The sequence below is a fragment of the Paralichthys olivaceus genome, chromosome 13 (assembly GCF_024713975.1).
Source record: "Paralichthys olivaceus isolate ysfri-2021 chromosome 13, ASM2471397v2, whole genome shotgun sequence".
Lineage (NCBI taxonomy): Eukaryota > Metazoa > Chordata > Actinopteri > Pleuronectiformes > Paralichthyidae > Paralichthys > Paralichthys olivaceus.
The window spans coordinates 9,143,591-9,169,587 of record NC_091105.1 but is presented as its reverse complement, the minus strand read 5'-3'; the positions used below and the strand labels follow the sequence as shown (position 1 = coordinate 9,169,587).

General features: G+C 42.0%; 3 protein-coding genes across 7 annotated transcripts in view; 1 reads left to right on the top strand and 2 right to left on the bottom strand.

Annotated features, from left to right (window-relative positions):
- rps9 (ribosomal protein S9) overlaps positions 1-25,997 on the bottom strand; it is a 145,786-nt gene that overhangs the window by 57,719 nt on the left and 62,070 nt on the right. The gene's annotated exons all lie outside the window — the stretch shown is intronic.
- Positions 304-20,148, top strand: ttyh1 (tweety family member 1). Of its 4 annotated transcripts, XM_020093001.2 has the most exons (16): positions 304-510; positions 1,080-1,225; positions 4,445-4,609; positions 6,091-6,320; positions 9,023-9,134; positions 10,385-10,722; positions 12,279-12,374; positions 12,546-12,618; positions 14,100-14,175; positions 14,342-14,397; positions 14,824-14,916; positions 15,004-15,096; positions 15,188-15,327; positions 16,377-16,544; positions 18,073-18,151; positions 19,046-20,148. In XM_020093001.2, exons 3-16 carry the CDS (start codon positions 4,475-4,477, stop codon positions 19,127-19,129), a joined length of 1,773 nt encoding a protein of 590 aa, XP_019948560.1. In that variant the 5' UTR covers positions 304-510; positions 1,080-1,225; positions 4,445-4,474; the 3' UTR covers positions 19,130-20,148. The 4 variants fall into 4 exon arrangements, with proteins under 4 accessions (XP_019948560.1, XP_069393676.1, XP_069393677.1 ...); XM_020093003.2 differs by lacking the exon at positions 304-510 and having other exon boundaries at positions 898-1,225; positions 16,377-16,437; XM_069537575.1 differs by lacking the exons at positions 304-510; positions 18,073-18,151 and having other exon boundaries at positions 896-1,225.
- Positions 20,188-25,967, bottom strand: josd2 (Josephin domain containing 2). 2 transcript variants are annotated; one of them, XM_020093131.2, is made up of 5 exons: positions 25,851-25,967; positions 24,164-24,292; positions 22,646-22,771; positions 22,220-22,414; positions 20,188-21,977 (listed from the first exon to the last, which is right to left on the bottom strand). In XM_020093131.2, the coding sequence occupies exons 2-5, from the start codon at positions 24,283-24,285 to the stop codon at positions 21,869-21,871; spliced, it is 552 nt and encodes a 183-aa protein (XP_019948690.2). In that variant the 5' UTR covers positions 24,286-24,292; positions 25,851-25,967; the 3' UTR covers positions 20,188-21,868. The 2 variants fall into 2 exon arrangements, with proteins under 2 accessions (XP_019948690.2, XP_019948689.2); XM_020093130.2 differs by lacking the exon at positions 25,851-25,967 and adding an exon at positions 24,521-24,814.

Genomic DNA, 25,997 nt, shown 5'->3' with positions numbered 1-25,997 from the left:
CCACTGGCAGACAAACACCATGCCCTTTCTACTCTTTCTTGCAGTGTTTCACCATTTTATTTCCAATTTGCATATCTCGTTTGACAGATCACTCAGGTAGCAACTCCATCAGCACGCTCCCATCACCTCTGTGCGGTCACATGTCCCCATCTGCCTCCCTGTCATCGAATCAGAGTTGATGCTTTTCTGCAGCCTCCACTGAAAAACTGGTTTTGCCTACAAATCCACTGCATGCCGTGTTTCCCCCCCTCTCTGTTCATTGTTCACTCCATCACTCTCCCTCCCTCCTCTTTTCTCTCAGCATCTCTCCCTGGGAACCCACTTTTTTTTGTCCTCAGTATTTCATGTTGCTTTTCCCTGCATCTCCCCCTCCCCATATTCATCTGTGTTGCGCTCTTTCACTTCTCTTACTCTGATTTCATGTGCATCTCTTCTTCACATCCGCTCGTGACACATTTCACCCTAATGAGGCTGTTATAGGCAGGAGTTCACTATTTTTGCATCCAACATGTGAGTGAAATTTTAAATGTCTCTTTTCACTATTATTCAGTGCACACAGCCGGCTGGCAGTTGTTTCTGCTTCTCGCAGTAATCTGGTCAGGGTTCAGTCTGGTAGTCTGGACAGAGATTGGTCAGGTTGATAGGAGTGTGTATGGTTGATGGTGGGGGTCGTTGCCTCTGGTATCTCAATATGAAGCGAGTGAGGGGTTAGACCCCGCTAATCCCTGTTAACATATTAATTATCTTTAGGCAATATCGTGTTGCTGCCGTGTTGTGGAGGCGCTTGGGCATTAAGTTACGAAGGGCTACAATGCAATGATAAAGACTCCCTTAGGGGTGTCTCCTCAATCTTAATCCCCCCCCCTCGCTCTCTCTCTCTCCTTCTCTCTCTCTCACTCACTCGCTTTCACTGAGAGCTCCTCTCCCATCCATCAACACAAGCACCTCTCCACTGTCACCAGACAACCATACAATTATCGGCAATTTAATATTTTAATAATTGCAAGAATTATTATTGGCTTTTTTTTTTTTACACATTTCTTATCTCCATTGTAACATTCTATTGGCATGTCCCCAAGCCATTTTTTCAGGATGATGTTTTTTCAAGAGCATCAGGCGGTGATGGCTGGCAGTATACCTCTTTGAGTGGGTAAATATTTCACGGACACCGGCGAAAAGAAGAGACAGAAGGAGAGAGAGAAAGCTCCCGGCACAAGCGACAGAGGTAAGAGGCTGATCTCTGTTTTCCATTGTGGCTCAGTTGTAAGTGGTCGCACAGATTGATGGATGATGCTTTGAAGATTTGATTGCATCCGATAATTTCCCTCCCAATTGCTCTTTTATCCGTCTCATATTTCTGACAGAATCTTTAATCTGCAGGATAATTTAATATTTAATTCCATGTGGGGGTTTTCAGCTTCGGTCATTAGTGTGGAGGCATTTTTGTCGCCGTCAACTTCTCATGTTGGACTCTTGCACACATCAATGCACTGATTTGCTCTGACTTACTGACTATGAGCCTCACTCACCTTCGCTCAGCTGCACTCACTCTGAGGTTCATTGTTGGAGCTGGACCTCCTTTTTTTGCCATCGAAGGTGATGTGAAAATTGTAGTTTAATTGAAATATAGTGGCTTCAGCAGACAAAGGTAATTTGTAACCCTTTGTAAGATGTGAATTCATTTCTCCTGGCTGATGTAGTGTGTCATGAGGCTGTAATGATCCCTCATAAATAACAGTCATTAAGGTTGTTGTTAAGAGGCTGTTAGACGACCACTCGGAGCTGTAAGGTGAATAAGAAAAGATTTTATGAGGCAAACTGCAAATGTGCGTCATTTCAGCAGCCACAGAGCGACATCATTTATCTGCTCTGATTCAGAGAGTTGTAATTCTCTTGATTTTTAAGAGATGATCCTGAATTCATCTGACAGAAATGCTCCAGCCTCATTAACTGCCTCACAAAATGGCCCTTTTCTTTACATTCAGACATCATGGAGTCTCATATCATGCAAGTGTTTTTCATTCTCCGTGTTGTCTGAGCTCTGTGCAGACAGAATTATCCTCCTGCTTGGTTTTCTCTTCAGAGCTCATGGTTGTTTTTTTTCCTCACATCTCTTCCATTTTTTTTCTCCTCTTCCTTTTTTCTCCACCGACTGAGCTCAAACTCACGTTTTACTTGCCTTCAGTTATGCAATGGTAACAGGCATGATAACAAGCGTGCAGGGAGACATCACGTCAACTTGAGGCTTCCTATCTTTGACAGCTGCTGAGTAACTGCTGCTCCAGGACCGTGAACTCTCCCTTCACTTTCAGCAGGTTGCCTCAATAACTTTGGGGGGTTTGCAGGAGAATCTGCACCTGAACTCTGACCTTGTGTCTGTCGGTGCTTTGTATTTCCTGGCTTGTGCATCTGGAATGAATGAATATTGTGCAAGACTTCACAGGGAGACCTGGTGTCAGACCTGCTTGTTATTCATGTTTCTCTATCTGCGATTGTTAGATAATAGGTTTTATATGATATATTTTGCATGTGTCACCTCTCATTTGCCTCTCAGTGAAAATCATTATAAGCACAGTGTCGTCATCCGTCAAGGGAAATGCTGTTCCATATTGACCCACATTATTGGCGGTGGTTACCACAACAGGTACACTGATTCTCCTTTTGTGGAATTGTGCCTTTACTCTGCCCTTTAAAAACATTTACCCTTTTTAAAATCTAATAAATATATCTGCCTCACAGTTCCTATGATACATCGAGTCCTCAGTGTGTTTACTCTGCTGATGGAGGATAGATGTAGCTATCAGTGTGTGTGTGAACCATTATGTTCAGCACTGTTTTAATAAGGGAAATGGAGTGTTGGCAATGATTCCATTTGTGACAGTTGGGCTGCTGGAACCATTAAGGTGAACAGAGTTGTTGTAATGGGCTTAGAGCCACCCTGTCTGGCCTGTGGGAGAACTGTTCTGGGCCATCACCGGCCCACATATGAATGGGGGAAATTGTGTTGTACTGAAATCGACATGTTGCTCAATCTGAACTTTTATCTTGCACAGTATTCAACACAGTTGTGGATGCAGTGGATTGTAATCCTGGATCAATAGGAGGGAAAAGCCTCACTGGTGTAGAATACTGCGCTGAAAGTTGTCCTGAAAACATAACAGCTGCATTTGAACATAATAAAATCCTACACAAGTATTGAATTCAGAATCCATTTGACGTGTTTGACTCAAATGTAGAATTGTATTTGTCTGTATTGAGCTGCAAAACCTTTTATATTTCAGCATCAGTGCTGTTCTTGTTGTGAATACTTGTCTCTGTGCTCTCGACTTAAAGCCCCCCTTTCTTTAAGAGTAAAGCTCTGAATCTGGACGGACAGTATCAGAAGCCGACCAGCCTCTGTCTTGCCCTCTGTTCTCCCTCGGCTCCATCATTGTAATGAGGATTCCACTGTGTGTTTTAGCTAACCAGATTTGCCCTTTGTATTTACCCTACTTTCTCCCTCTTGGCCGGGTATAAGTAGAGATGCTGAACACTGAACTGACGCTGGTGAAGGAGTTATACATCCTCATATATGTTCTACCACTAGAACACTTCAAAGAACCCCTGTATATTCCCTGTATATACTCCAGCCCTTATAGCACATACCATGTTTTATTAGGTTAAAAGAGAGGTCTGTGGATGTTTTAATATGTTCTACATGTGCTCGAGACAAAACACAACAAGACATAACTGTTTGTTTTCATTTGCAATTTATCTGTTGATTGTTTTTTTGGATGCAACCTTTAAATCATTTATGCAGTTAAACGTTAAAAATAGCGATACTCTATCCAGAAGACAAATGTTTTATTATGTCTGCAAAGGCCCAACACCTGAATATATTCAACTTATTTTAAACAAATTGTTTTAAATTGTTTGCTTGATTAAATGTCTAAACTGATTAATATATGATTAAGGTCAATGTTAATTTTCAGCTACTGGATTAATCCACAAATCTTCAGCTCTCAACACATCACACAAAACAACAACAAAAGAAGATGCATGCATGTGTATGTCCCCAACAATATGAATGGATAATCCATTCCAGTGTTGAACTAGATGTAAATTATTGAGTTAGTTTTGCCACGAGGAGGCTGGACTCTGCTCATTAGCTGAACTGTGACACATCGATCTCCCCTGTGACGGAGGTGTGTTTGCACTGATATATACTCCTGAGAGTTCGGCTCCAGTAACTATGTCTGACATTTTGATCTGCACCTTGCTCAGTGATCATAAATTGCATCAGGATGGAGGAGGAGGGTCACGGCGGCCATCGGGCTCATGCTGACCTCTCTGCCCTCTCAGGTCAACCGTGGGCTGAGGGAGACCTTCACCTCCTCCTTACATACTTTCCTTCTCCTCTGCTCTTACCTCACATCCTCTGACCCCTCTTTCCTCCCTCCCGCAGGGTGGAGGAGGGAACCAGTGGCAGTAGAAAATGGCTGCCATGACAACGGTGCCCAGCTACAGTCCCTCGCTGTGGGTGCGAGTGTGTCACGCCCTCCCTCGGCTGGACCTCAGCATGCAGATGAGGGACAACATCTTTATCCCCGACAGCTGGGAGTACCAGCAGGTAACAGACACCTGCCACGACCGCTCACACGACACTACAACCACATGCTGCACTTCATCTGTCAAATCTGAGGCGCCACACTGCATAATGATTACAGCCCATAGTAGTTATAAATGTACAGGGATACTGTGCTATGATTAAATTGCTGGGTGAATGGGCAATTTGCTTTACATCGCTCCATCAATTGCTCCATAAATCCCTGAATTTATAAGAGCAATCTGCAGAGAAATGGTGACAGCCTGCAGCCTCCTGTTTTCACGCCCGTTTATTTACTTCATTTTTGGTTTGAAGACGGCACTAGACCCCTGAGCTAAACTTGTTAATGTTTCTACTTTGATTTACATGCTTTGATGCATAATTTCTACCTCTGCTTCTGTGCATGCAAATTTGAGACGTTTCATGTGATTCAGACTCAAAGATTGCACATGATTCATGAGTCCTCTTGCAGGTTGCTGTGGTCTGCACGGCTCTGAACTGTGCAGTTTCTGTAGCAAAATGTCAGGTCTCTTCCCTCTCCTCCAGCAGGCTCTGATGTAAACGCTCCAGCTATTGCAGTGTCTCAGTGCGTGTTTGTGACTTCTCTGTGGTACAAAGATGGAGGGTGAGGGGGGGACGCAAATTATCCTGCAGATAGAAAGACAAAAGAGAAGGAAAGTGCTGCGAGAGAGGGAATGAGTAATGCGAGGAGGTTGCTGTAGAGAAGACGGGCAGAGAGATGGAGAGAGGGAAGGCACAGCGAGTGTGAGTGGGAGTGAGAGAGAGAGAGAGAGAGAGTCAGAGAGAGAGTGGCAGTGAATGTATTTAAGTAGGTCACAGATTATTAATAGAGATTCAGTGGTGTGGATAGAAAGAAAGCGAGGGGAGAGTGGGGGAGAGAAAGAGTGGGAGCGAGCGAGAGCGTGGGGAAAGAGGGATGGGTGGAAGGGAGGGGCTTGGGAAAACAGGAGGTGAGATGGAGGGAAGGTGGAGGAATGGGAAGTGACAGACGGGCAGATGGATGAGGGATAATACTGTAGTTATGCGTTGGAGTGAAATGCATTTCAGTAATGTTGACTTTATGACACGGAGCCTGATCAGAAGCAAAGGTCTGACGTGGCTTAGTGCCTTTAATATTCACTACGGTGCACAGACAGATCAGGGATCTGAGGGTTAAACCCCAGAGACGGTCAAGAATCACTTAAAATTAAGTGTGTTAAATTTGTCTCTCTATTTGCAGAGTGCACATAGAGAGTGAATCTGAATCCCTGATATCTCCTGCTGCGTTGAATCACACATTTTATATTCTCATACCTTTTTAATCAGCATCTCCTACTGCTAATGGGGGCGGAACAATATGACAAGCAATGGAATTTAACAGGATTAGCTGCTATTTTACTATCTCAAGTTACTCTTGTCCTTGTAAATATTGAATTAAAGTATCATTTTTCACATTCACTGACTCATCTGCTGACTGATCCTCCTCTTCACCCCTTTCATTCCAGACTCTGCTGGTTTTGTCCAGTTTATCGGCCATCGCTCTTGTCGTCTCCCTCTTGGTTGTCCTCTCCTTCCTCATACACTACTGCTGCTGCCACCGCGGCGACCGGGGCGAGGGTTCAGAGGAGGAGGAGGAGGATGAAGATGGCAGCACGGGTCACGGTTACAGCGGGAAGAAGGGGAGGGGCATCTGCTGTGTCACATGGGTGGCAGTGGCATCTGTCACGCTGTGCTGGTGAGGAGGACTCAGATATGTCATCATCAACCTCAGAGCTCTGACTTATTATAACATTATACACAGGTAACCTTCCAGCAGTGACGGAAAAGGTACTCAGATCTTTTACTATCTCTAAAATAAGTCCTGCAAAACATTAAGTATGAAAAATAAAATGATCCCTGTGACTAATAAAATATGTGTAACATTATCAGCAGGGGTTCAATGTAACTTAAATACATTTATTTTACTTACATTTTTGAGGCACTTGTGCTTAAACTAAGCGTTTCCCTTTTATGCCACATAATACTCTCTACTCCTTTACATCAATATGGAAGCTATAGTTATTTTCCACATTATAATTTACACACAAAAAACATAGAAAAGCACAATCACTTCATAAAATGCAACAAATACAGTGCCAGTGTTTCCCAACCATTATAAACACCCTTTAAATAAGAAGTGTCTAGTTAAGACCCATTGTCAATCTTATATTTTATTACCCCCCCCCCCCCCCCAGATATCTCTTGCAGCTTTTGTTAAATGTAGTTTCATCTTCACCAGCAACAACAGCAAAATGTTTTTTATTTATTGATGGATCAGTATTAACAATCTATTGTGTGTCACAGAGGAATTTTATTTTTAATACTTTTCTGCAAGAAATTTTCAGCACATCAGCAACAACATCTACATTACTCAAGTTAATTTTTGAATACAGGACTTTTTCTTGTAATGGAGTGTTACATAAGAAGCAGTTGCAGTTAGTCAGAGCGACTTGTAAGTTCTTTATCTACAGTTAGGTGGTTTCCAAACTAAGGGTCAAGGCGCATTTAAAGAGCCACAATATGAATCAGGAGGTTGTGAGATCAGCAATAGGAGAGGAAAGAAGAAAAACAAAGTTCTGCTCCACAAACATTTGGAAATTTCTCTTTATGTCGAAATATTGGATAGTTTTACCTCTTTTAGCTGTCAGCAGTTATTTAGAGAAATAACATGAGACTTTAGATAATATCTGCATTTGCTATTTTTTTATGGTTAGATGAAAAAGACTTTAATTACTTTAATTTCAGTGGAGGGTGGAATTTCCAGACTGTTTTCCCTTAAGTTCTTTTCCTTAAACGTTCAGTGTGTAAGATTTAGGTGAAAGGGAACTTTTAGCAATTGTTTGAGATGTTAAAAGGGAAAATGAACTTTTTAGTGGAACTGGTAACAACTCATATGTTTCACATTTATGAACTGTGACAAGGAAGGAACAAAAATATTAGGAATTACTGCTACTACTCTTACTTGGGAGTACATATTTCCCTTTGAAATATAGTGGGGTACTGTTAAGTAACACTCAAATGCTCAAAGCACATGTTACTTCAGAGGAATACTTGAGTAGATGTACTCACTTTCCACCACTGCCTTTTAGGTGCAACAGCAACAAGGCTGTGATTCACAAGCTGTCACCCTCTCCATCATCACCATGTGCTTTTTAGACTCTCACACAGTCGCCAATGTCAATGCGCAGGAAAGGACGCCTGGACGACAGCTGATCGTCATGTTGTGTTGCTGTTTACCAACCACAGGCCTGTGGCAGCAGTTCACTGTTCACCATCAATGTGTGTGTGTGTGTGAGAGAGAGAGAGAGGGGAAGATCTGAGTATGCCCAGTTCACTCTTTTACCCACTTCAGATCTGGTGACCATGGAGTCATCCAGTCAGTCCATGGCCTCAGCTGTACATTACAAAGAGATGCAGCTTGACGTCTGTCGCTCACACTCTTGTAAAGCTGAAGCACAAGTCACTGAGGAGAAGCTCTGCTGCATCAAACCTTTTACATCTACAGCTTTATGCCATAATACAGTTATTGTGCAATTTAATTTTACATCAGAGCTTGTTCCCTGTAATGCATCAAGACTGTGTTGCTATATCACAGAACATAATGTACTGCGGAGATGTTTTCAGCCGTCATAATGATGCCATCACATACACACTGTTGGCCGCTATGGCTCGTGTCTCCCCCTCATGGAGCTTAATGTAATGTAATGTAGTGTAGTGTAATGTCGTGTCGTCCTCTGATGCTCAATGTGAGAGCTCTCGATTCTATTCTAGACCGGAAAAAATGGAGCTGCAGTTTTTCCTCTTGAAAATATTTCATGTCTCTCTCTTCCTCCAGACGGTGGCCTTTTGGTCACAAGCACAAAAGCCGTGTCATTTGTCGACACAGCCGCATTCGATGGCGTTCACATTCACCAGCTTGAAATGCAGAGCACACACAGACGCACATTCCTCCTTTCCCCCCCTGCTTTCTAATCTGGGTCACATACTTTGTGGGAGATTGGGCCATACCATTCCTCTGGCGTTTGAGGGGATTTGATGAACATCTGGCACGGGCCTTAATCTGAATATTTGAATAACAGAAAGATGTGTAAACATGTCACTATGTTTAACATTTTGAATATTTTCCTTGCTGGAGCTTAACCGTCAAGTGCTAAGAGTCAGATTTTCCCCCCATCATCTGTTTATTCCTTCCTCTGCGCTCCACTGAGGGTAATGCTCATCCCGAGCGCACATATCACATCCTCACCAGCTCTGTCTCTTTGTGTCACATTCATTTAAAATGTCCTTACACACTGAATTAAACATTACATTTATGCTTCTGCTATCTGTTCCCTTACCCCCCCCCATATACACACCCCCTAATGTTTTCATGTCTCTTTTTCTCTCCTCCCTTTGCAGTGTTGCCATAGGCATCGGTTTCTATGGCAACAGCGAGGCTAATGATGGGATGTATCAGTTGACCTCGTCTCTTCTCACAGCCAATTATACGCTAGCTTCCATCGATCTGCTGGTGAGTGCTGCTCTCCGCAAGTAAAATGTCAAGCTGAAGATATACCATCCTGTGTGTGCGTGTCTGTGCGTGTCTGTGTGTGTCTGTGTGTGTCTGTGTCTGTGTGTGTGTGTGTGTGTGTGTGTGTGTGTGTGTGTGTGTGTGTGTGTGTGTGTGTGTGTGTGTGTGTGTGTGAGAGAGAGAGACAGAGAGACAGAGAGACAAACAGACAGACAGACAGACAGACAGAGATGATGTGCTGATGCTTACATGTGGTCTGCAGAGAGAGAAAGGAAATCAGATAAAAACTTTTGCTTTATTGATTTCCCTGATGTGGTCAGACAGTGGTTTGTGTGTCAGACTGCTAAATGTCCTTACACTGTGAAAAACAACACAAGTGAATCTGCTCTGATCCATCGATGGAAACAAAACAATATTCATGACTAAAGCAGGTTTTGTTAGCTGACCCTCATCAAGCAATGATGTTAGACAGAATGGAAAGAGACAGTATATTAGGTCCACATTTGAACCAGTAATCTGAACCTCGGGCGCTCAATATCTCACCTGATTGAGAGGGTCCGAAGGTTTGAGTCCTCCAGCGGTGGTTTAGTTCTAACCTGACCCTTTGCTGCATTTCTTCACCTTTCCCACTTAACCATTGTCAAATAAAGGCCAAAAAATATCTTTAAAAAGAGATTATCATTTAGATCCTTCTGTAGTAAACTTAAACCTTTATTAAACTTTAGTTCACTTGAGCCATGTTAAAACTTTTATTTAATTTAAATTTTATTTATGTTAGATCAAAATCGAAAATTGTTTGCATAACATAAATATCTAAGATTATATAATGATGACTGAAATTATAGGATTTTCTCTGAAATGGAAACAAAGAGAAAGCCCAGGTGGAGAAGCAAGAAATTCTGGAGTTGGTAGATGAGGTACATCAGAGAAATAATTTAATTAGAATTTTGTTCCATGTTGACGACTGTAGACCTAACTCTATAGACTGATAATAATATATCAGGATTTTTCATCTTAGCCCAAAATTTGACTTTAAGCACTTTGCAGGACCAGAGCTCGAACTTGTGTTGTAATAAATGTGGGACATTCAGAAGGAGACAAGAGGCACCAAAACTTCAAGCATTGTTCGTTTCCAGTCTCCATACCACAACTGCTCTTTACTGGACTTGACTTCATGAGCATCAGCATCCTCTATGTGTGGTTTCCATCCCACTTAACTCCCCTCACATTCTTCTGTCCTCCCTCTTCAGATTTCAGACACAATCACTGGGCTGCAGCTGTCCGTCTCTGGCCCGCTGTCCACAATGGAGGAGCTCTTTACCGGCAGTAAACCCTTCCTGGTGTCCACGCGGAACTGCCGGAGGTTATCTGAGAACGTGATAAACCTGCTCTCCTCCATCTCTCTGGCTCAGTCTGGTGTCGACACAGGGCTGGGGAATGACAGCGGCGTCAGCGGGGCGTCCATCATACCTCTCACACCGGTACCGCCCTCTGTGGCCCCCACAATGGTGCCCACCAACGGCCTGATGCCCAGCCCCTTCTCACCTGGCTGGGCGGCCAACACACTGATGGTCAATGAAGACTACAGGTGAGGACACATCAGGACAGGAAGACTCATAATGCATCAAGATACATGGTCATTTGTTTTAGCTCCAATTCAATTAATTGAATGGTCCAAAATGTCCAATTAATTCCCTCATTATGTCAAAGTAAATTCCAGTAAAGATCACTGCAATGTGATGCTAGGTAGAATCAAATAGAGACAGTGTTGAATTTGTCATGTGAACATGCAAATATATCAGATTTGAGTTCATGCAACAAAAACAACATTTGAAAGTTTTTCCCAGAAAATGTCCTTGAAAATTATTAGGCAGTAGCCGACCTCTAAAATAACCCATTATATTGATTACTTATTTATATTTTCTAGTTTACTGTGAGTATTGGTTTTGAGAGATTAAACACAGAAACATACTTCAGATTTTGCAATCAGAAAATGATGTGTATTGCTTCACTGTTGATGTTCTTTTTCTGCTTCCAATTTGACATTTATTAGTTTTTCCTCATTAAATCTTCTTCTTTCTTGTGGTGATTGTGTAAGACATAATGATCCATCTTAAAGATGGCAGAAGTTCATTTTTTCTAATGAGACAATCTGGGTTTATGACATTTAGAGCCCCGCTAACACTCATCTGTCATATATTCCATCCAAGCATTTACGCAACATCTTGACTTTTGACACATCCATTTACTGGAACAATAATATGCTCAGATATCATATATAGGAATTGTCATTTGTTCAGCAGAAGCAGGTAAAATAGAGAAGAATTCACAGACGGAGGCGTTGGATGGATAATAGCCTGTCTGTGTCAGTGCAGCCACACCCCTGCTCTCAGAGCCTGAGGAAACTGTCCTCCCCACATTCTCATAAATACTGCATATTTATTAAGATCTATTTGTTTGGGTAATGCAGTGGAAACTATTTCATTCTTCAGAAATGACAAAGCATTCTTGCACATAATGGCTTGACGGGATGCTTTTATGTTCCATATCCCATAATGAAGACACTTGAATTGATTGATAAAAGCCCATAAAGTATAGCATATCCTATTTAATGTCAGAGAGTTATGATATTAAAAACTTGCTTCCCATCAACAGACTGTAAACACACAAACCTCATCGCAACCACACAACTTTTCTGACCTCACGAAGAGGAGTTTTGTGTCTGACTTATCTCAAACATGACGACAGAGGAACAAAAAGATAAAACTAAATCTTATTCCAGCCGAACACATCACATTAAAGAGACACACTTTAGTGCACTCATAATACTGTTTGTTGTAGCTGACTAATAACAGACCTATTGGCCTTTTTGACACTTTGATTTGTCATAACAATAAAAACACATGTGTCACAATAATGGTGGCTTAGTTTTGTGCGTGTGTGTGTGTACAGTTGTAAAAAACAAAGCAAAACAGTCATATACATGTTGTTACCATGTTTAAAATAAAAATAATCTAAGTCATCAGTTGGCATAATCAGAAAGCTGTAGAATGAAGGAGAAAAGCTGTGGGAAAAAAACATTGTTTTTACAACCGTGTCTCAGAATAACCTTGTACATGTATGTTGTGCATGTGTTTATCACAGGTGGCTGTCATACGTGTTGCTGCTGCTGCTTGACCTCATAGTCTGTCTGTTCATCCTGCTGGGACTGGCCAAGCAAGCACGCTGGCTGCTCATCCTGTGAGTACACACACACCCACACACACACACACACACACACACACACACACACACACACACACACACACACACACACACTTGAATCTTTAGACAAACAAACCATACAGCACTGGACTGAGCCAGTGATCAGGGTTCCCTCTTGACTGAAAAATGTGTGTTGCTCTCCCACAGGATGACCGTGCTGGCATGGCTGGCTCTGTTCCTAAGCTGGGGCTCCCTGGGCCTGGAGACGGCCACTGTAGTGGTGAGTAGACCCAGTGAAGCTGTCATGGTGAGCAGGGCCAGGACTGGAGAGAGGGAGGGAGGAAGGAAGGGGAAGTGAATGGGGCTGTCATGGGAGGGATTGGATGACCACAGCTGAGGGAAGAGAGCTTTAGGAGGCTGACCCATGATGTGTGTGTGTGTGTGTGTGTGTGTGTGTGTGTGTGTGTGTGTGTGTGTGTGTGTGTGTGTGTGTGCATGTGATTTCTGTGCCCATTGTGCCCATTGTGAAAAGAGCTCCCTCCCCAGGAACACTGCAGTCGTGGCAGAAAACCAAAAAGGCAAGAAAATGGGGCAGAGATTAAAGATTCAATGCGCGTCCATGAGCGCGTTTGTGAACAAAGTGTGTCTTTGCACCAAAGTGCATGTTTTTCATGTAAGTGTGTTTGCAAGTGTGTGGGCGTTTGCCTCCGAGAAGCAAAGATAGAAGATGAAGAGAGGGGCTTTCAGCGGGAGTGAGGAAGGGGAGAGGTGCAGCGGGAGAGTGCATCAAGAGATCGGTTTGAGAGACAGAGCGAGCTAAAGTGAAAGATAGAGAGAAGGAGACAGAGAGAGCGAGAAAGAGAGAGAGAGAGAGACCATCAGCCTTCCATGAGCACTGCAAAGCTTGAAGCTGTTACTGTTCCCAGGCCCTTTGAGGCCTTAGATAGAGTGGACAAGGCCAAAGTGTGAGTGTCATCCTGTTAAAATGAAAATCTCAAACATGCCGCTGGACCATGTTCAGTTGGAAGTCCAGTTGTGCTATTAATGCCCAAACACGACAACAACACCATCAGAGTCCCAACAACGCAGTCTCTTTCAGCACAGTGACATTTATAGAGAACAAAGAACACAGAGAAAAGTTAAATGTTCACTCTGACTGTGAAGTTTGGTCCTGCTCCCTGAAGGGGAGACTGTTACGGTCTGGGGGTTAAGGGGTGTGGGAGGGTAAATGGCTGTTTTTCTGCTCCACTGCCCATTTTTTAAGAGTCCTCTGTGTCATGTGGAGCTGGCGGGAGATGTCCCAAGGCCTGTGTGTCCGGACAGAGCTGCTCTGTCCCTGGTCATTGACAGAGAAACAATAGGCCAGCTGCGAGCCTGCCCACTCTGCTCTGTCTCAGGCTTTGTCGGCCTCTCTGTGTGGCTCTCGCTCCCTCTTCTGGTGGGGCGACTCCGAGCCAAGTGTGCACCGTCTGAACTAAATGCATCCTCTTCAAAAGTAGGCTACAACAATGTATAGGCGTGATTTTGAAAAGGAGGTTAACAGGGATATATGGGAGTGTATGAGTGATGATGTAATGGAAAGAGGAGCCCAGTTTTATCCAGGACAGTGTGATGTAGGCTGATCGATATTTGTCTCTATACTGTGAGCGGCTGTCAGATATCTGAGGTGGGAAATATGTCAGTCGGTCAGTGTGTCGCTGTTTTTTTCCTCTTCTCCTGTCATCCTTCCTCACTCCCTCTGTCACTCTTCTTCACCACCAGGCTCTCAGTGACTTCTGCACAGACCCAAACGCATTTGTCCTCAACTCCACCAACTTTAACACTGGGACCAGCACAGGTACAGACTCCCCCCCTTCCCCGTGCCAGAGCAGCAGCACTTTCTGGAAGAGCGAGCTGCCGTGCACTGAATTGTGCATTTGTCAGCAGAACTCAATATAATGACAGTTAAATGTTTCTATTGTGTGCTGACGTGTTGTGCACTGGTGTTTTGTTTGGCCATTCAGATGTGTTGGATTATTACCTGACCTGCGGCAGGCGCATGAACAGTCCATTCCAGCAGGTAACGTCCCCTCACTCACTCACCATGTTTACACTGAAACCAATGATCGGACTATTGATCGTGTTCTGGCATTACTCTGATTATGTCGTTCACATGAGCTGCTGATTAGATTTTCCTGTTTTCCTTTTATAGAGAAGAGTCTGATTGTAACTCACGTCAACATTGTTTCCTACCACATGTTCACACTTGAACCCAGGACATGCGTCATCAAGCATGTTGGTTTGTCAGAAAATGCAGTGAAAACTCCTATAGGAAGTATTAATGTGATTAAGATATAATGCAACTATAAAGGCCAAGCCATATTTATTTATGTAGCTGTGTCCTGTCCTCAAATGAAGTTAAATAGCGACACTCTCTGCATATTAATTGTATATCTCAGGAAAATAAATAATAAAAGAGTAATATTCCACTGATTGTCGTCTTCAGGTGCTGACCCAGTCTCAGAGGGCGCTGTCCAACATTCACACACACCTCTCCAATCTGGACAGAAATTCTCTCACACAGTTCCCCAAAGCTGAGGTACGTTCAGACTCGTACACGCAATTTCTGCAACATGAGAACCTCAAGAATTTTCTCACATCTTAAATTATTTTTGTGTGGTAACAGAAATCACTCAGGGAGGTTCAACAGATACTCAACTCCACAGAGGGCAACTTTCATCAACTGGTGGCTCTACTGAACTGCAGGGGTCTGAATAAGGTAAATCCATTTTACTTAGCAAAAATAATAAATGACCACTGCTTCTTTTGTTCATCATTCATTGCTTTGTTTTTCTGCTCTTCTCTTTTAGGATTACATAGATTCACTGAAAGGCCTGTGCTATGATGGCATGGAGGGATTGCTCTACCTCTCCCTGTACTCTTTCCTCTCTGCTCTGGCCTTCACTGCTATCCTTTGCTCTCTGCCCGGTGCCTGGAGGAGCTTCCCCAGGTGAGAGAGGGACTGTCAATGTGTGTCTTATGCGGATATTATATGTAATATATATCATATGTACTGCAATGTATAAATAAAGATAAGTAGGGAATTTCTATTTCCACACTCTGACACTCATTGACACACCATGAATTGCCTACCATCAATATTATAAGTAGTGAAAGGTGCCATTACCTGAATGTATTTGAAAAAATAAATCCATCTTGTCCCAGAGTGTTAAAAGGATATACTGTATACAGCGTTTACACTTTATACATTATTTATATTGTATTTATATTTTGTGTGTATGCCTATTTTTAACCTCTTTGGCGCAGATTTCCTCATTGGCAGAATAATAAAAAAAATTCTTACACTCCTCTGCTCCTCTATTCGTGAATACTGGAGTTTCTGCATGTCAGATCATGCTGTTTGGCATAAAATGCAGAAAAATACATATTTAATATTGTCTGTTGTCAAATTTATCCTTGAAAAATATAAAATAAAACTTGTGTGTGGGATTGCCGTCTAGCTTTGCCAAAACAGTAGTAGTATTATGATGAATTACATAAAACTGACCCATAACAGATGAATGTGTGATTCTCCTTAATCCTTTTTCAGACACATTTGTTTTGGACAGTTTAGCATCAGGGCTTTGTAGCAGTAGCACAGGTCTGTTGTATCTGCAGAGTGTGGATATGGAGCAGCTTGTTCAAGACTTGCTGAAATCCACCAGTGCCCAAGTGTCGTCAGCTCAGAGTGAGAACAGGTTTTTTGTGATTGGTGCTGCCGGTGCAGTTTGTGTAGATCAGCAGTTTGATGTTTTCTGTGGTGGAAAATCCATTTGAAGTCCTCATCTGATGCACGTTTTCTTTGAATGTGAGTGTTTAACCATTAGTGTCTGACGAATCAAGATTAGTGACCAAGAGAATGAATAAAGCAGAATTGTAAGATGCATTTAAATTTAAGAAAATAAGTCGCATGTATCTATAATAATGAATACAGCTTGGACACATCATTCCTCTGCTCTCTCTCACATCCCTTTCTCTCTCTTTCCTGGACAATGACAGTGAATCAGAGGAGTACGAAGACTCGGACAGCGAGAGTGAGGACCCCTTCACCTCCCATCAGGCACGTAGACAGACGGCCTCGGGGTCTCAGCGAGGGGCCATGGCCCCCTTCTATAATTACCCGGGGGCCGGGTGGACACCCCCGTTTTCTAGTGCGCCGCCCCTCCCGTGAGTAACACAGACCCACAGACACACAGACAGACAGACAGACAGACAGAACGTCCCAGATGTTACAAGAGGAGGAAGGAAGTTGCCCTTAGATGCAGGTTGTGTTTTTCATTTTGAGATCTGCACCTGTGGGCAACTTTTGAACTGATGCCCCCCCAGGATCAGGGATTGTGAAAAGTCCAGGGTGTAAAATAACAACACAGAGAACATGTGAACAACACATAGAGACTGACGGAGAACTTTTGAGATACTTTTGTGCAGACACAGTCTTTTTCATCTTGAAATCTCTCAAAGTTTCCTCTCAAAACATTTCTACATTTCTACTGATGACAGACAGAATGCACACTCATCTTTATATGGACATAGTAGCAGTGCAGCATAGTCAGCTAGGTTTATATGCTTTTGTCTATATAGGATATATTTATATATCTGATCCATGTAGGATTAGTCCAAATCCACAGAGCTGTCAGGTTCAGCACATGCATTGCAGACAGACACACAGACAGGTCAATATGGACTACAGTGTAGGCAGAGAAACAGACACAACTCCAGAGGTCTGTCTGTCTGTCTGTGTGTCTGTCTCTTCGTCTGTCGAGTGTTTCAGGACAGACGATGTAGGCCGCTCGGTCATTTCACGGACTCGTCTCAAATGGCGCCCTGTCTCCGAAAAGGCAGTAGACTACTGCTTGTGTCGTAAAAACTCCGGCGCTGTGAGGCTCAGGTTGACTATAGGTAACCCCCACCCCAACCCAGCCCCTCCACGGCCTCCTGCATCGCTCTCATCCGTCTCCTCACTGTGGTGTCCAACATCTCTCAGGTTATTTCTCTGCATCTGTCCTGCTGCCTCTCTCTTCCTTGCTCCTCCTTGGTTCTCCCACATCCTCACTCTCAGTTTTCTCATCTTTTTACGTTCTATCCCTTTCTCTCTCTCTTGTTGAAGCTTCCCAGTTAGGTTAGTGCTACCTAATCGTGGACTAGTTAACTTCCTCTTCTAATGCCGGCTGATCATCCTGAATCTCCCACATCCAGTATTAACACACACAAAAACACTGAATCAGAAACTCTGCAGAACAGGAACAATACAGTCCACTCCTCTGAAATGGAATCTGCTCAGGATTGCTCTAAAAGCTTTCTGGGGTTTATTGTGCAGATAAACAGTTTCATTAGGAAAACCACGTTAAAGCAGAAATGGGACTGGTGGGTCACACCCAGCTCTAAATGCATGTAATTGCAGATTATTGTATAGATCCTGCAGTGCATCATGAGTCGGGAGTGGACTGTACGCCTGCTGCTGCTTGAGCAACAGTGGTGCTAATACTAGTTTAACTGAGTGCTGTGTATTTCCGCACTATATTTCTAACCACTTTCTCCTTGTTTCCTGTTGCCTATCCTTGGCTCCCGTCACCCCGCGGCCCCCGCTCCCCTCTGTCTTTCTCGATGTGTCTCACCCCTGCTCCCTCTCCCCCTCATCCTCCATTTCCTCCTCTCCCCCTCTCTTCTGTCGTTGTCTCTTTCTATCTCTATACAGGACTCCAAACGTTTCCTCCAATGGCAACCCTGGCTATGAGAGCCTACCCTTGACTGACAGGCAGTCCCCACCCCCCTCTGTGAGTTCCTCTGTACCTTTGGCACCACTTTATCGCTGCTGTTAGTGCAAATCGCTCGCTTCAGTTATCAGTAGCAGACGGACTAACGTGGTGGTGAGGTTTCGACCTCGCAGGACCCTGTGGGCTGGCCTTTTGTTCGTTTTTATCACAACGCTTCAAAATGTCAAATATCAAGTTACATGTTTTCTCTGTCTCCAATTAACTGTTGATACTAACATGATTTTGACTTTTATCATCACTATCTGGCCATTTGAAAGAATGAAGTGACCAAAACTGTTTTAAGGAATAAAACAATAATGGTTAATAAAAGTTTTGATCTTAAAAAAGGGGAAAAAAAAGACGGTGTCCCCTTACTGGCTTTTTTCTCAGTTGCTTCTCATGGTCCTCCACATTACTGAGTTACGACCAGTTCTCCTTTACATGATGACATGTTATTACATTAGCTCATTTTCTGTTAAATGATGTAGCTACTGGTCCTGTGATACACTGGTGATATGTCCAGGATGTGACCTGGGATTGGTTTAGATGGATGGATTAGCTACATCCATGACAACTGAGCAAACTAAATTTGCTGAAGAAGACCATGAGATGTGGCTGCATGCCGGGGAAAAAAGCTATTGAGTGGACTAAACTGTAATCAGTGACATTTTGAGGATGGAATGAAGGAGAGCACTAAGTACCTTTACTTTTCCTTCTCCCTTAAGTTTTAATTGAGATTTAACATCAATATAATGTTCTAATTACATGTTGGTCAGATAGTGAGATAAACATGTTCTGTGTTCTTTCTGTATGAGTTGATTTTGCCTGAATAACTTATATTCTTCTCTTCTTTTTTTTATTATTTGTTTCAATTCACCTTCGGACCGTCTCCCGTCGTGTTTTCTGGAAGTACAGTACTCTCCCAGCATGCTGACTGGTTACGGGGGAGGTCAATCACACCCAAACCCCGCCCATTCGAGGAACCTGTATTCACGTTGATTATTATTACTATTATTTTTTGTTAGGAAATGTATAGAAAAAATATGTTTAGTTTTCATATGAATGGACACTTTACTGAAATGAAAAAGAAACTAATCTAAATAAAATGAATGCTAGGTGTGAATTCAAAGTGCGTAATGTCAGTACCACTGAATATTATTATTATTATTATTATTATCATTGTTAAAAGCACTTAAAAGAAACGGGTCTAACGGGACGATTGATTGAACCGACAGCGGTGATGCTGGTGTAGGGATGGCTGTGCAAAGAACCAAGTCGTCTTGGTCTAAATTCTTTCCCCTTGTCTGTTCAAACTCTGTGTAAACTGTGAACAGTGGTGAGGCAAGTCAGAAAGGTAATGACGTTACAACGTTGTAGTTTTATATTCTTAAATGTATCAGTACCACCGCTATTATTTTCAAGTTTTTATATAAATATTGTTGTAGAAAAAAAAAGCACTGGCACGTAGCATCAAGACACATTTTTTTCTGTGAATGGTTATGCAGTTCCCTCACTTGGTTCTAATATTTTTTTTATTACTTTTTATAGGTGGCAATTCTGTATTTTCCTTGTATTACCTTATGGTATTCTGTATATCTCACTGTCTATAATATCTGAATAATCATGAACCTTAGCTCTTAAAAAAATACTTGAGGGCTATCAGGACCCCGTTTTACGATTGAGTGGACAACTGCCACTCAAGTCCACAGAGTGGAGAACTACAAATCCCATGCAATGACACAAGGTACATAGCAATATGATTCTTGCTACTGGTGCTGCAGTAGCCCTACCGTAACTAGCAATAATAACTATGTTTAGCATTGGGCTTCTGAGATATCTCCAAGATGTTTTGTGTATATATGGTATGGTACGTTGGAGATTTCATTGAATCCCCCTTCTTCGCCAACTGACCTTGTTAACCCTTGAATTGAGTTTGTATGGTTATCAATGCTCCTTTTGAATGGCATCCTTTTACACTCAAGAGTCTAATATAAATAAAAATAACTTCAATAACCCGACACTGGTCTCCATCGTGTCTACAAGAAACACACACAGCATGAGTTGTATAACTGATTCATACTGAAAACAGGAGGTCAAAGTTTAATATAAATAAGCTTCAATATAATGAACCTCTGAGCTTCTGAGGTGTGAGTTAGTCACTAGTGAGAACTGGAGACAGGGCTCCTTTGCTTTTGGATATGCATAGATCAACAAGAGAGACAAGGGACAAACATAATGGTTACATACAGTCACAGCACCAGTGCTTTTACATGTTTAACTCAACAACTTACAGCCAATCAGGAATGGTGGATTTAGGATTTTAAAAAGTGATTTTACTAACAACCATGCAACCACTGGTTAAAGGCATGTGGTTGAAAAACCTGAAACCTTGGTCCAATATAGGGCTGGGCCATAAAACTATATAAATAATTATTGGAATATGATTTACATCAATAGCAATATAACACAAGTGAAATATCCAGTCATCCATTATCTCAATGAGAAGGTATAACACATAATTCTTAGACCTCGGGTGTGTAAAATGTTTTGTGGTTTATTAAGTATTTTTTCATTCTCTGCTCATAAAGAGTTTAAAAACACAACCTTTACTCAGCAACAAAAATCTGTCTTTTAACTTTAAACTAAGAAAATAATAATGGGACATTTATCAAATTGACTGATATGAAGACTTCTATGTTGATATAATTATTGGCCACATTGCCCAGCCCTGAGTTTACCCTTCACAAACAACGTCATGTCTACTTACATGTTTGTCAAAGCTTCATTACTGTGTGGACTCTTGAGATGTTGACACACTACAGCAACAAAGCTTTCACCAAAATGTAAGAAATATAATAAATTACTATAAGGGAAATCGAAGGGTGCCTAGAAGATCAGAAAAAAAATCTATTAAACTGATGGGGTTTAATAGATTTTTTTCTGTTATGAACAAAGTCTGAAAATGTGACTGATTTGTGTTAAATTGTTGAGAACATGCTAAGACACTGGTGTGGTCCTTCAACGTCTCAGCAGTTGACCCCACAGAACATGTGCCTGTATGAACACACACAAAGACAAACGGCGCTAACAAATCTAACTCTGTAGTGCATAGAAAGTTTACAACGAAGGTCGTGGGAAGAGATGGTGCACCCAGGGGCTAAGAGATAACATAAGTTTTCACTTTACAGTCTTGTACATACTTTTCTAATTTTGGCATCTGGATCACAACAGTCCAGAGATGTCCTACTTGGCAAATCCACATTTTTTTTTCACTTAATGTTTCACCAATAAAGTCCAGTTATCTTTACTGCAAATGTAGATTATCATGCACAAACACTGTCTGCAATTTTCCTACCACAAAACAGTGAAAGTCCAGTAACACAGTATGTCTCATGTCAAGTATCATCAAACGCCCTCATAGGCTTCAAACTTGCAGAACTGTTAGCTTAGATGCACCTTCTCAAACAAACGTACCAAGAGCAGGAGAGTGCAAATACACGTTTTTTTCAAAAGTTGTTACAATCAAAACAGTTCTTCATTTCAGGAGTAAACGCCCATCTCTGCTTCTCTTTGGAACTCCCTCTGTGTGTTTGTTTGCAGATATTAAAATTTATTTTAGTGCATTCCCTGAAGAGGTTTTTGAAATGAGGTGTTTGTTTGAAAAAACAGTCAGTCCTTTTCCCAGAGGAGTTTTTTTTTCCATGCTAAAATATAAAACATGTGTCCTGTCCCAAAGCATCACTTGGGGTTGTCCGAGTTCAGCCATGAACCGTCCTCCTCCACCTCCCGCAGGACGACCAGGAGCATCTCTGCGACATCCTGAGAAAGCTGTTCACTGAGAAATGAGCTGGAACAAGGACGACAGGAGGGAAACAGTTAACAGAACGTGGACACAGGCTATTAGATTACAAGAGAGCAGCATCCTAACACAAACAGTGAGGTAAGCCTCATGTGACCACTCATATGGGATGACTCACTCACTGAGACAGAGAGTCAGAGTTCAAGCAGCACACACACGCCAAGTTTTGATCAAATTCAGAGCAGAAGCACGCACACACACAAAAAAAATGTATTAATACACATTCTTACCATAGCTCTGCTTCTCCACCAATACAGATGGGACTCTTCAGTTTGGAGTCGAGGTTGTAGTATTGCCCATTGACTTGCCGAACTGCGAGCCAGTGCCGTCGTCGGAGCGGGAGGGAAACGATCCCAAGCGATACTCGCGATGGAACGTTAAGAATAAATCCCTGGACCTTTGACACGCAAAGGCTCTGTACCATCCTTAATAAGTAACAGAGAAAGAGTGCGTTAAACAAAACTTCCACTTTTAGATCGTTTTAGTTATCTATCAATTATATTCTTTGCATTCCGACAGATATTTACTGATGAACTGTTTATCACCTCAACCTGGAACACAGAGGTTGTTTTCTGAGTTGGACTGTCCCATTTTAAAGCAGTAGCATTAGCAGTTCCTGAAAATGAAGGTTTGTAATCACACTGTGTCTCCCTCACCTGCGTTTGTCCCACCACACTGCGGCCAGTTCCCTGCTCTGTAGTGCTGCCATGATGACGTTGACATCATAGTTCCCTGTGCCTAACACTGACCGATGAGGGTTCACCACACACTGTGGAGCCAGCCTGCGAAGAGAGAGCAACAGACCAATAAAGCTCTTTAAACTGAAAACCCACCAAGTATTTTAGTGGTCATTGGTGGGAAGGTCTCGTCCTGCAAGGGCTGCTGGGAATCATGACCGCCTTCTGTCCGCTCTCTCCTGTGAGAGTATCTTTGTGTTCTGTCAGTTGTCATCCATTGTAATTTCATAAAGCTATTTTTCAGGATATCTTTCATTAAATAAGACTTTGTTTTGAACAATAGTTTCTTTGAGTTCATGGAGTCACATGGTTTCCCACAGGACAATCTTTATTTTTCATGAAGGCACATTGAATTGCCTTTCTGTTAAAATGTGCTTTGCACATAAACTTGCCTTGTCTTGTCTTTAGCCGAGGTCATGAGCCCCAGAACATGATGTTACATTTCATACATATTTGTCTTTTTTCCTCCACTGCTTATCAAACAGTAGGTGATATATTCAAATCTATTTTCATAAACTCAAAGATTTCTGGTCTTCCTTGAATGATAAAATGCAGAAACCTGTGGGATCGCAAACAGTAACTGTGAAGATTCAATCAGTTGCTGCATAAAAGGTTAAACAATAATGTTTTGATAGGGAACAATATGTAACCAAATTATTATTGTCTTTATTCAAAAACTTTGTGTAGAACTTTGCCACATATCACAAGCAACTATTTCATAATTTCAAGAGAGCAGGCCTACTTATAGAGTAAAATGCACATTAGTACAGTACACATTGTCTGAAATCAAATAAAAGCAATTTCTACATTAAATCTAGATGTAAAATGTTTATTTCATGGACAAAATCCCCCAAAAGTTCAACATGGTAGTGTTGTAAATGGCATAACTACAATTCATATTTTAAAAACAAATCCTATTTGTTGACAATGTATACAAATCTTGAGAAAACTAAAGCCGTTTAATCCACCAGTCCTGAAACAAATCCTCCCGTAGTGGAGGTTATAATATCCAGTCTTTACTGAAACTACATAAAAGATGTGTCATATCTACGATCATTCTGGAGGTGACGGTTTGTGTGTTGTTGGACTACATTGTGTTGTACAGAGAGGTGTGTTTGATATTTAGACAATTCCCACTGATTTGAATAGAGAGGACAAAACAATTAAAACAGCTGCATTTAATTCAAATAGCTGGAGATAACAACTTTGTGCAGAAACTAAGCCACGTCCATTAAATAGCAAACAAATTGGACATCTACGAATGTTAATATGCAGAACTGTGAGGAGATGCACAACAACATATGGAGCTGGGGGCCAGTAATGTGTCAGGGGGCAGCTGTCTCAGCAGACTACGGTTATTTAATACTATCTGATTCTTGTTTTCACGTGTGGAGTGTTGGCTCCACACACCGACACGTCGTGCAGTTGGTTCCCTACCGTTTGCAGATGTCATCGGCTGTCTCCTTGGTGAACACCCGCTCCTGGAGCACGTTGTTGAGTGCATGGATGGCGCACAGCTCCAGTCGTTGCTTCTCATGGAACACGTCTCCCTCGCTCATGCTAATGCTAAACACACACAGAAACACACGGAAAGCAACGTTAGCGAAGTGCACACCGGGTTATAGATGGTTTGCTAACGCAGCAGCTAACCCCTCAGCTAACCCACAAGTCTTTAGCTAGCTGCTAAAGGAGGCTAAAGTGTGGCTGCCTCCTGGTTATACTTCACATCGGGCTGCTGACAGTTTGCAGAAAGCGACTGTTGTTATTCCACAGCAGCTACATGAAGCCACTGACCTGCTGATAAGGCGGTTCCTCGCTAGAAAGATGCTGGAGTCTGATAGCTACATCCAGAACACCGGAAACAGAGCTGCTGTTGTTGTTGTTGTTATTGTTTTGTTGTTGTGCGGCAGCCACGCCCATTTATGGCACACACACAGACACACAGCGGGACCAGAGTCACACCTTTAACTTTTAATATCAATGATATATAGAAATAAAAAGTAGAAGTAAATCTAGAAGTGAAGTTGCTTCTTTGTTTGGGATCGGGGAACTTAACGCTCTCAACCCAGCAGGCTCTGGACCTGCTAATAACTACAGGCGTTATGTTAGTGCGCCCTCTAGTGTTCAGTCAGATTGTTGGTGTTGACTATCTATCTATGTATCTATCTATCTATCTATCTATCTATCTATCTACTCCCCTGACACTTTACTATCTGGCACTAACTTCCCTCAACTTACTATACTTTGCACAATCCATTCTTATTTACAACGTTTTGCACGATCCCTTCCCTTGTGCTTATAATTTTTATATTTATGCTTACACAAACACACCACAGCAAATTCTTTGTATGTGTAAACCTACTTGGCAATAAACCTGATTCTGATACTGATTCTAATGTTAATTTAATTCAAAGAAATTAAATTTCAGAAAAAAGTAATTAGTCTATGTTGTATGATTTGTTCTATAAGCATGTACATTTTAGAATATTTCTGGGTTTACATTGGTGCATATGAAGGTTTTGTATATGGTTGTATCCTTCACTGAAGTACCTTAAATTATAAATAATCCTTAACAAACAATTGTTACACCCTTACATATAATAATTTAAAATGCAACTACCAAATGAATGCAGAAATCATAATATTGCAGTAGCTTTTTACTGCTACAGCTCTGTCTCAACCAGCAGCCCCAACAATAAAATGCTGCTAACAAATGAATGCATAGCAATAATTCAATACTATGACATAATAACACACACTCTGCATCACTGCTTCACTGTATTGTGCACTTTAGTTTCAACATCTAAGTTACATATTCTGATAGTATTCAAGGTAAAGAAGACAAAACTTTATTGATCCACACCAGGGATATTCAGTTGTCACAGCAGCAGGCAGGTCAGCACGAGGTAGAGAATATATCATTATAGACATCTTTCACTGTAGTGGGTTGTACACAAATGTTATTAAGTAAAGTGGCACAGGATGATTGCACGAGCAAGTAGAAAAAACATTTGTTTCATAAATGTAAAGCACATATTGTGATGTGCAGATGACACAAACGTGTAAACGGTGACTTTCTGTTAGAAATAGTACAAATAGTAAAAGTATTGACTTATTCACATACTTTTACTGAAGCAACATTTACTGACTGTACTTCCATTGTTTCAGTGCTGCTGGGGGCGGGGTCCGGAGCTGAGTTTTTCAAACAGACCAATGGCTGACCGGTGTCCCTCTCGTTTTCGACACCGTGTGGCTGGCGGAGCTTTTGGCT